This window comes from Chenopodium quinoa, unplaced genomic scaffold (assembly GCF_001683475.1).
Source record: "Chenopodium quinoa cultivar QQ74 unplaced genomic scaffold, ASM168347v1, whole genome shotgun sequence".
Lineage (NCBI taxonomy): Eukaryota > Viridiplantae > Streptophyta > Magnoliopsida > Caryophyllales > Amaranthaceae > Chenopodium > Chenopodium quinoa.
In genome coordinates this window covers 1,716,456-1,727,713 of record NW_018743175.1, presented here as the reverse complement: position 1 = coordinate 1,727,713, position 11,258 = coordinate 1,716,456, and the positions used below count along the sequence as shown (strand labels likewise).

The 11,258-nt window shown below is 36.9% G+C and overlaps 1 protein-coding gene and 1 long non-coding RNA gene across 2 annotated transcripts; both read right to left on the bottom strand.

Annotated features, from left to right (window-relative positions):
- Window positions 1-550: 550 nt before the first annotated feature.
- LOC110732381 lies at window positions 551-2,941 on the bottom strand. Its single transcript, XR_002513480.1, has 2 exons — window positions 2,747-2,941; window positions 551-1,335 (listed from the first exon to the last, which is right to left on the bottom strand). It is a non-coding gene; the product is annotated as an uncharacterized LOC110732381 (long non-coding RNA).
- Window positions 2,942-4,390: 1,449 nt separating this feature from the next.
- LOC110732379 (putative dual specificity protein phosphatase DSP8) lies at window positions 4,391-8,401 on the bottom strand. The gene is made up of 6 exons (XM_021912314.1): window positions 7,785-8,401; window positions 6,576-6,698; window positions 5,778-5,871; window positions 5,222-5,304; window positions 5,048-5,137; window positions 4,391-4,933 (listed from the first exon to the last, which is right to left on the bottom strand). Exons 1-6 carry the CDS (start codon window positions 8,025-8,027, stop codon window positions 4,547-4,549), a joined length of 1,020 nt encoding a protein of 339 aa, XP_021768006.1. The 5' UTR covers window positions 8,028-8,401; the 3' UTR covers window positions 4,391-4,546.
- Between the last annotated feature and the right edge of the window lie 2,857 nt (window positions 8,402-11,258).

Sequence of the window (11,258 nt, the reverse complement as noted above, 5' to 3'; positions counted from 1 at the left end):
GTCGAGTAGTTGCCATTGAAGTTTTTACTGCTTGGATCTCCTGCTGTGATTCATTCATTTCACAAACCCACATGCATGTATAGAAAATATATTCAACTTTTGATCTGAACAAATTGACTCTAGGTACATCACATCAAACCATAAACAGGACATGTATTTCCTAATGTTGTGCTTAAATCAGTAAATGCAAGGGACTCAAACAACTGAAATTAATTGCAACTTTTTAATACAGAATGTTACTGCAGAACCAGGGATTATAGAAATGTACAGCAGTTTGCATCATGATCTATAGAGCACAAGCATGAAAGAATTTTAGACACGAAAAACATGCACTTGTTTCAGCTGTCACACAGTTGGGGCATAACAAAGTTATTTACACGAATTAGATACTGAATTAATTAGATCCCCATATTTGTCAAGACCTTGTCATATTACTATCCCTGGCACCTCCAAAAAAGCAAATATAGGAAGAAGAATAGAGGTAAAAAAAAAAAAAAAAACAGCAGAAACAGGAGTAATATGAACTTACTAACTTGGAATTTTGTACTTCTGCCATGCAAACTTAAAAGTTAAAGCTAATTTCTTAAGCAAATAAATTACAAATAAGGAAATGAAAGTCGCTGCTAATCCTGACTAGCCTTAATATTTTTGAAGCAACTTATGATATCATCATCGAGAACTTCAGAAAAGACCTCTCTCTCAACATAAGTGGTCAAGGAATCATATAACTGTTGGCTACCTACACTGTTCAGCAGCTTAAACTTTACATGGTTTATACCAGAAATTGTTCTCTCGATGCTTGGAGTTGCCGAGAATCAACATTAACTTCACAAGCAAATAGACAGCCCAGTACACATCGTGCTTCCTTGTTTCCACAAGTTTCACTGAAAGCTCCCCGATGTCCTTCAAATTCCTGAATCTATTATCACTCCTCATGTCGGAGATAAAGTTTTCAAGTTGATACTCAAGGCCCATCAAATCAACAGAGGAAAATTCACTGGGGTAAAACTTGGCGAGTTTGATCAATTTTTGCTTGTCAAAAGAAGAAAAGCAATCAGCTGGGTTCAAGCAAGCCATACATGAAAGCAATTCCATACTCGTCTCATCGAACAAATTGTTAAGCTCTTGAATGCTTTTGTCAATAACACTAACATAAATATTTCCTCGAAAATAATCAAGATTTGTGCCCGGTTTGACAAAACGCTTAAATCTTCCAGATGGATCATAATCAGCAGTCATATCAAGAACTTCAATGTCATTTTTTACACAAAATGAAGAGACTTCATTCTAGAGTTTCTCCCATCCAATATCTGATCTCATTCTTTGAAATTGCTCCTTAACCACAGAAACAAGGATAATGATATTAGCAATACCACGATCCCTACTTTGCAAAGCACGATGTAGCACATCCGTGTACCCTAATATGTTCATCATCAAGTGTGCCACAAAAACAAATTCAAATGATAAAAATGAGTTCAAAAGCCTTTCAGCTTTCACTTGGTATTCTACTTTTGAGATCTCAGCAATCAGGTCAAGGACCTCCAGGATTGTAGGAAACATGGTAACAACATGCAAAAGGGTTTTAAAGTGATCATATTCCCAGCTGTCATAAGGTCTCAAGTAAGCCAAACTCTTGAATCACATCTTTTCTATTCTCAAGCTCACAAGATCTCAGCGCCACTAGAACTTTTTGAGCCTGAGCTTCTTGAAGCATTTCTACTCGTGTACAAGATTCTCTAATCTAATCAGGCTCATCAAATCAGCAAGTCTCATAAATACTGCAATACAATCGGCACACTTTCCAGCAGCATTTACAAGTGTCAAATAAATATGGCGAGAAAAACAATGAAAATAGTATGCAGATTGAGATTCTTTCATTATCATAGTCTTAAGGCCATTAATATCACTATTCAAGTTACCAGCCAAATTATTAGCCCCGTTGTAGCTCTGCCCACGAATCTTACATGGACTCAGTGAATGCTCCTTAAGCAAAGAATCAATGGCATCCTTACATGACTCAGCAGTGAAACCATCAACCCACACAACTCCAAGAAACTGTTCTATTACCATACCCTTCTTATCAACATAACGCAAATAGAGAGACATATGATATACAATTCCATAATTCCTTCACAAACCTTACACTAACCACAATTTTCAACTAATTGGACTAAATTACATACTTTATCCTATTTTATTTCACTTGCAACATATTTGAAGTTTCAGGTTTGCCAATGCACAACTTTGATTATTAATGTCTTAAATTTTTTAGGTAAAAGTTAAAATTTTTGACATTTTGAAAGTATATGCTTATATATATATACATCCGGCAAGATTCCATGTAACCAAATACGATTATACGAAGTATTTTATACCCAAAAATCACAAATGATGATCAAAGAGGTCATTAGTGTAAAAGTCCAAAGGGCACAACTAAAAAAACAATGGAGAAAGTCTAAATTATGCAATCTTAATTCAAAAATCGTAAAAGAAACTGAAGTAATTTACTTTAGAAAATAATATCAGTAATTAACAAGATATAAAGCATAAAACTTTAATTAGAAAATATAAAACACCAAAGTTGAGCAGGGTATTAGGGTTACAAGATTATGATTCAACCTCAAATTATTGCTTTAATTATATAAAAATTGCAGAAAATGATAGTGCAATAGAAAACAAAATACCATGGAAAATGACAAAATACGAAAGAATTGAAAATTAGTGAAATGGAAATGGTGGGTATCACCTGACCTAATCGGGCGGCAGAAATGAAAGGCCAGGAGCAGCGAGCGATTGAACGAATGTGAGAGTAGTTTAAATTTTAGTGTGAGGCTGTGTGACTCTTAAGTAGGACTGTAGGAGTAGGACTCTCGGTGATGAAACTTTATTTCATATTAATGTACGATGTAATTTTGAGGTGTCAAAATTTAACTCAACTGACTTAAATAAAATGTGATTTTTATTTTAATATTAACTTAGATATCCCTACAGTACTTAGAATGAGCAATAAAATAGATGTGCAGATTACAACATTCCAATATATTACTCAGGAGTTTGGACTTATACATCATGTTGGCGTCATTTGGAGACTGGAGCAGTATTCAAATTATCAACAAAAAAATGACAGGAAAATTAAGTTCCCTCTTAATTAACAACTTAGTTACATGCCATATATTACATAACTATTCCCTGGAGAAACCTCATGGTTTGGGTAACGTGATGCTTCAGTTCTACATAACTACCACAGCATACAAGGCCATTTTTTAAAAAAAAAATATGCAAAACTCGACTGGCACGGAGGGTTTTGCAATTGAGTTGAATTAATTAAAAAATTGAGCGTTTTTCGTACGGTATTTTATGTCACCGAGTGTTTCAATGACAAAATTAATGAAGTCAAAGTTAGTTATGCGGATTGTGCACAAAGTCAAAATGTGTCAACTAAAAAGAAATGAAGGATATATAATAGTATATGAAACCATATACATTCACTAGTTGGTCATATAAAAGGTTGTGTCGGCCTCGAGTCAATGACATGCGGCATACAAATAGTTGGACAATTCAAACAAACCAAGCGGACTCCCGGGTTTCATGAGGTCCATGAGGAGATACCTTCAAACCATCTTAATAGTTGGACAATTCAAACAAACCAAGCGGACTCCCGGGTTTCATGAGGTCCATGAGGAGATACCTTCAAAACCATCTTAATAGTTGGACAATTCAAACAAACCAAGCGGACTCCCGGGTTTCATGAGGTCCATGAGGAGATACCTTCAAAACCATCTTAATAGTTGGACAATTCAAACAAACCAAGCGGACTCCCGGGTTTCATGAGGTCCATGAGGAGATACCTTCAAAACCATTTTTTTTTTTTTAATGTAAATATCTTTCAAAATGGGATAACCATTAATTTACTTGATATTTAAGAAATGCAGAGAAAGCTTTACGTTGAAGATTGGAAGGTCAAGTATTCAAGTGTACCAAACCTGGAGAACACCTTGCAACTTCGCCGGATGATGTAAAACTTGAGATTGTATAACACGATTGGCTGACATGTGATGATCAACAAGACAACAACTAACCGAAAATCAAACATATTGAAGGCAAACTGGCAATGTACTAATTGAATAAAAGATCAGGTGGTAGGGATGTCCAAGACCCCAATACAGTTCCAAAAGCAGGCTTCTTTGCATCACCAGGCACAGCAAATTATTCCATCACGATACAAAGTTTTTTTTAGTGAATTACTTTTAACCTTGAACAAATCATATCGATGCTTTTAGATTATAAGCATATACTTCATATTTACTTGCACTATCGCCGCTATGTAATTGCCTAATGGAGCAAGGGTAGAGCTCCTCCTAAAGAGTCCTAACTAAACATTTGACAATTCTAAGAAAAAAAAAAAAGATAATATTTACAAGGGAAAGCAAGGCCAGGCCGAGCTAAACCCACAATTTTTATTAGCCTTCTCGTATTTACCAGGGCAGGAGTTAGAAAACAGGGTATCAAACATCTTTGATTTTGACGCAAATACATGAACATCATCTTAATACACATGGATGTCTACAGTAAGGCTACCACTTATCTGGTCTGCCGTGAAGGTGCAGCTACCCTGCCTTAGAAGCTTCTCCTCAGCAATCTTCTGCTGGGTATGGCAACGTAGCCACAAGCAAGAAAGCCTGGCTAGAGCTGCCTGGCCAGCAACACGTGCCTTGTAAATTACACTCAGATCTGCCAATATCTGACTATCTTCAACACTCTGCTTACTTGGATCATAACCGTCGAGATCGGATTTCGTCACCACCACTACGGAGCAATCATCAAATTCAAACAAGTTGCCCACTGGTGGAAGCCCTGAGCTTCTAATTATCAAATCGTTGCACAATTTTGGGCTACAGCTCTTCACCTTATAATTGTAATAATCCTTGACAGCCTACAATCATCAATCAATGTGCAACACAAATATTAAATTATAACCCAAAACAAATAAGTATATAGTCAGCTAGTATAGAGGGCAATTGAACAAGGCATGTCAACAATAAAGTACCTGCCACTGAATTGAAGCAAGCTGAACCCTTGGTCTGATGGATCTCACGTAGCTATAAGCATCCTCAGGAGTCATTTGCTTGTGCTGAACCTGCACATGAAACATAAAATATGAAGCAAAGGCACAGTAGCAGTATTAAATCAACTCAGGTACTTAATGAAGTAAAGCCCAGACCAGGTAACATAGGACAATTGTGGTGCTGCGGCCTCGACCAGCTTTACAGTGTACATAAGTCATCCACCCGCGACACGCATTTCCTTGGGAAAATGACAAGTAAAGAAGTAAGCACAATTTAAATCACAAGAGTAAGAAAGAACTTTATTAATCAGATATCAGTGTCAGGCACCAGCTACTACTAGTATTAACTTCTACCTAGCACAGGATGTCAATATGATAACAAACATGACTTAAAAGCAAGCACTCTCCAAAATGCCTCAACTATTCAATCCGTCTCCCTCAAAAAAAAAAGATTAAAAAAAATATAAAATAAAAATAAAAAAAAAAAAGAAGAGGGAAAATTTAAAGTAGCCTCCACACCAGCTTTTAGAGCAACACTGAGCAGAAGTAGAGCTGCATATATTTGGGCATCCAGACCGCACAACATGAGCCGTAATCAGTGTTGCAGAACATATGTTCAGCACACAATGCTTTGAATCATGAGTCCAATAGAACAATTCAAAGAATAATATATAATAATATATATGAAAGTCAAGTAAATAAAACAACTTACTATGAATGAAGTCCACAGCTTGGCATATATCATTCATTGAGGGAGCAAAGAGATAGTCTCTAGTAGGAAGCACAAGGTGATAAATGCCATGAGCCTATCATGTTCAACAATACAACAGAGTTAGCAGTAATAAATATTAAGGAGCAGAAATGGCAATGATAAACAAAATGCAGAGGTTTGAAAGAATCAACAACGATATAGAGCATCTGACTCAATGCAAAATCAGGTATTAACTAATATGTCTGACCAATATTAGCAACTGGAAAAAGTAAAACAATAGGTTCGTGCAAAAACTCCATATTCTATCTAGATCTTTCTCATTAAAAAAGTAAATGAAGATAAAAATAACACGCCTTTATTTTTCTTTTCAAATTATTAGAGAGAGCAAAAGCGGCATGCTGACAAAGAGGAAGTTAGAAGAAGGAAAGTGGGAAATGACGTAGAAAGAGAATTGCGAAGAGATAGAATGCGTATGCGGGAGCAGGACATGTGAAAAGTACTTGCATTTAAAAGAGGCAGAAGAAGAGAAATATCTTATTAAGAGCAAGATGTTAATAAAAGGGAACTACACAGATGGAAAATAATTTGAGGGATGAGATAGCATACATAGCTGCGCAAGGGGAGGTCATATATATAAAAAGATAATATTTATAAAAAAAAATTAAAAAATAAAAAAATCAAAATAAGAAAATAATTTGAAGCACATTTCCACAATTAGAAGACCAGGAGTATTTTGAGAACATTTAATATACAAGTTAAAGCATGAACACAGCCACAAATAAATTGCCCCACACTCACATGATAGAGAGATGTAGGAACCAAAGTCTCATAAGGCTCATTTAAAGTGATCACTCCATGTACACCAAGCTCCTTCAATCGCAAAACGTCACTGGGGAATGGAACAGCACCTAGCAACACAAACTGGAGGCACTCAAGTTAGAGATAAGGAAAAGGCCAGCGGCAAAAGAAACATTAAATAAGTATATTTCCTTTCTTTTTCCACATTATGTTTGATAAATGCAGCCATTCAGGTAACGTTGGCACACAGCTGACACTCCTAACAGCACATCAGATCACACAACATTAGGCTATTCTGAAAGCAACAAAGGAAAAAGTAAAACCCACAAAGCCAATTCATACAGGAACTTAACAACTATATTATAATCAGCGTCAAACACCTCAAAACGTCATTGGCAATTCATGTAACACTTTGGTAAATGCAGAGAAGACTAATATCTTCACTTGCTCCAATCAATACCAATCACACTCCTAGCTAGGATGCATATTGTGTCACTATTAAACAATCTAAGGCATTATTATTAATGCCTAGTTTTGTAGTTACAACTTAAAACCGTACTATTGAACTAACAGTTTATTACATGGAAATGATGGCATTACTGCGCAATTATTTACCTTACAAACATTGATTTGGGGGGAAAAACGTTACATCAAACCCAAGTCAATTTGAACAGAAAATGGCAATGTAAATTGTGTTTGGTCATGAACTTCACGCCAAAAAAAAGTATTAGATTGTTTACCGATTGTGAATTGGCAATAACATACAACCAACAAAATTAAAAAGCCCAAAAATGAACAGAAAAATCAATTCATCAAGTTGAATCCAAAATATACAAAGTCAAAATGGTGCTCATCAGCTTCTTTGGAGCTCAAACAAACCAAAACTTAACAAGATTCAAAACATTTGACCCATTTTTCAAGCGATCACAACCTCCCAAACTAGAAGATAAATTCTAATCTCAATTATTCAATCTCAATATCCACAAAAATTACATCCACGACTGGGTAAAATCTGCAACAGGGTCAAATCACACAAAAATTAAAATGAACAAATTGAAATATCAAAAGTGACAATCAATCAGAGCACTAATATTGATCGAAAAATGATCAAATCATCCTTGTTGTTCAAGAAATTTATAAATAAACAAGCAAATTGCACAAAATCAAAGCTTAATCGATCAAAATAAAAATTAAATGTAAATAAGATACCTTATCAATCCGATCCCACCAACGAAACTCAGACTGAACTTTGTTCCTAACAACGTTGTAAACCAAAGTAGGGTAAAAGAGGGCACGAGCACCAGCTCCAATCAACACCCTTTTGGTATCCCAAGCGACGACGTTTGGATCATCTTCAGAAACCCTAACCCTAGAATCATCGAAAAAATCGTTAATCTTCTTCTCCGATTGACATCCCACCACCTCTTCCGCTTCAAAATCCTCAATATGCATATCAACAACAACAATAAATAACCCTAAATTGACAGCTGAAAGATCCAAAACCCAAAAATCAATATATACAAAAGAAAACACCGATCAAAACCCTAATCGTTAGAAATCGACATAATTGCAATCGAATCGTCGGAAATTAAGGCGAAAGCAATGGAATCGTGAAGAAAATCGCGAAAAAAAAATGGTAAGATGAGGAGAGAGAGAGAGAGGAAGGTAAAGGAAAGACTCCACCTAAAATGCTCAATCAACACTGAAACCGAAAGGTCAGGAGAGAGAAAAATGAGAAAAAAGAGGGAGAGTGTGTATGAAGATGACTAATTAGATTAAATGGCCTCTTTTTTTTCTTTTTTTTTTTTCTTAAGGATTAAATGGCCTCTTAATAATACGGAGTAATAAATAGTTTGAGTTATAATTTATATGGATATTGGGTTTCAAAAAAAAAAAAAAAATTAATATGGATAATGCTGACGAGTGTTCCTAGATAACAAATTATTATATTACTAAAAATAGTACTCTGTATTAAGTTAGGAAAGCATGTTAAAATTACGTGTAAATTAATGTAATTAATAATTATTTTACTTTAATATTTTCACTTTAAATTCTTTTATCTAACATTTTGAGTGCACTCATTAGCTTTTTCCTTGTATTGGTTACTGTGGAGTTGGATAGGGGGTAATGGGAGATTTATTGATTAATCAAGTTTGGATTGTAATCGTAGATGGATAAAGTGATCCCGTGGGTCGCCCTAAGTTTTGTCGTTTTGATTAGTTAATTTGGACTACAGTCATGGATTCAGCGCATGGGTTAAGCATAGTCCACGTGGATCATGCTCATGGATTATCATTTTTTTTTTTCCGTGTGAAGCTACTTTGTGTCATGAAAGTGACGCTATCTAACCCTACTAGAGGCACTTTGGGAAGGTGGGGTGGAGATTTCCTTACCCTTCCTCCTATTCCTAAAATGCATAACCCGCTAATCTGAATCGGGAGAACCTATGAGAGATTCCGGCCCGATAAAACTCTTCTCCTTACCAAAAAAAAAAAAATCATGAAAATTCGTGTGTTAGTATAACATATCATGCGGATCATTTTCACTGCCTTGCTTATAGTCAACCATTCTTCTAACTAAAAAGTAAATGCCTACTTACACTAAATACATCCGTACCAACTCAAACTCAAATCATACACAAGACAAATCCAAAATGAACCCATTTGTCGCTATTTTTCAATTAGAGCTCTTGGTTGAGGCCTAAGGCGCCCTGGCCAACCCATGTTAAAGTGCTATAGTATAAGCTTAGATTTATCGTCAAAGGAAATTAAAAAAACCTTTACATGATCCTCATCGTTAAATGATGTTTGGGTACTAAAATGGTCATATCCATTTTAGTCTTGGGTAACTCTACTCATATAAACCCAAAGGGCATAAAAAAGGTATAAAAGGTCCCAAATAAGTCAAATACATCAATATGGCCTTCAACGGCCCACATATGTAATTTTAGGGCTCATAAACCCACTTATGTCTCATATAAATACCCCTCAAAGGGCATAAGGTAAAAGGAGGTCACTCTTATCATCTAAGATGACCATACTCCTCCACTCTCTCCCCTAAACTCCTCTCAAAATATGCATTGTTTGGCAACTAACTTGGGCGTCGGAGGCTCCGCCTCGGGTTCAACCCCCGGGGCTCGGGGTTCATTTTGCAGGTCCATTCAAGGCCCAAATTCGAGGTTCTCAGACACCCCTCCAAGGCCCGGTTAGCTCATTTTTTGCCGAAACAATTTGGCGACGTCTGTGGGGAGACGAGTACTACTATCCATGAAAATCCACTAATTCATGGCTACTGTGTTTTATCACGAAAAAGGGTCAAAATTTCTAGCAAATTTAACCCAAAATTATTACTCCTGTCAAAAGGGGTAATCATTCTTGCAAATGGTGGAGATGATAGATAAACATTTTGATTTGTCGCCAATCTAACCACTACTAACAAGGTACTTCGTGCCTTTACAAAAAAATTGGGAAATATTCCATGAATATGGTCAAACCTTAATTATTCTTGAAGAAGAATAAAAGCTAGATCTACGTGGCTCTAATGGAAAGCTCACAAAAGCAAGCCTTTCATTCACACCACCAAGTTGAAGAGGCAGCAGGTGGCATGAAACATACATAAAAAATCAATCAAGTTTATGTAAATTCAATGCTTGCCGAAGGAAATTGCCATTGTCTTCATCACAAGCTTCAAGGCTCACAACTCCACCACTAGAACGACTCACCATTTCATCCTAGGCAACACATGCCGAGGTCAATGGGGGTCAAGGATAGTATTGTGAAGTGAGCCAAATCTCTTCACATCACATCTAAAGTAGCAGCCGAAGAAGATCCGAGGTTGTCTACCATTGTTGAAGCTTAAAAAAGCTCAAACTATCACCAATCTAAAAATCCGAAGCAAATAGCTCGGATAAGCAAAAGGAATCCAAAGCTCATCGAGCCGAGGCTATCCGAAGGTGTTTCAGCCCAAGCCGAAGGTGTTCTGGGCAAGCCAGCCGAGCCGAGACCGGTGTTTCAGCCAAGCCTAAGGCTTTTCAGTCGAGACCGAAGGAGTTTCAGCCCAAGCCGAAGGCGTTCTGGGCGAGTCGAAGGTGATTCAGCAGAAACCAAGGGTGGTACAGTTTACCGCTCCCAAGTTAAGGTCGGTAACCATTGCCGAGCCGAAGCTCACCTCTTATCTCCTGGCCGAGGCTAGCCATAGCCGAAGCCGAGCCCAGCCGAGGTTTACCTTCGCCGAGATTCGAGCTCCCAGCCGAAGCTCACAACCATATGAGCCGAGGGTGCTGCCGAAGATGGTTTGTCTGAACCGAAGAAGGTTCATCCAAGCCGAAGCTCATACGAGCTAATGCTAGAGCAACCAAAGCAATTAGCTTCGGCAGTCAAGTGCAATTGGCTCAAATTGTACCCGACCTCAACCTACATCAAATCTGATGATAACAAGTCAGAAGAAAAATTTACCTTTTGACCATTTTCAAAGAGCTATAAGCCATAAAAAAAAAAACTACCTTTGTCAGGGTAGATGGCCAGAAGCTTTCTTACCTGCGGCTACTACTTTTATCAAGTAAATGGCTTCGGGCCCACTTTCATCAAAGCCCATCTATCAAATTGCTTCAGCAAAGAAAAATGGCTCTTAATTTTTCGAGTCAATATTTTCCTCAAAAAAAAAAAAATATCATCAACTATCCTC

Coding starts and splice junctions, on each gene's coding strand:
- LOC110732379 (XM_021912314.1), bottom strand. CDS start 8,027: ATGCATATTGAGGATTTTGAAGCGGAAGAGGTGGTGGGATGTCAATCG. Junction 5,305..5,777: donor AGCTGTGGACTTCATTCATA/GTAAGTTGTTTT, acceptor CATTTTCCCAAG/GAAATGCGTGTCGCGGGTGG. Junction 4,934..5,047: donor TTGCTTCAATTCAGTGGCAG/GTACTTTATTGT, acceptor TGATGATTGTAG/GCTGTCAAGGATTATTACAA.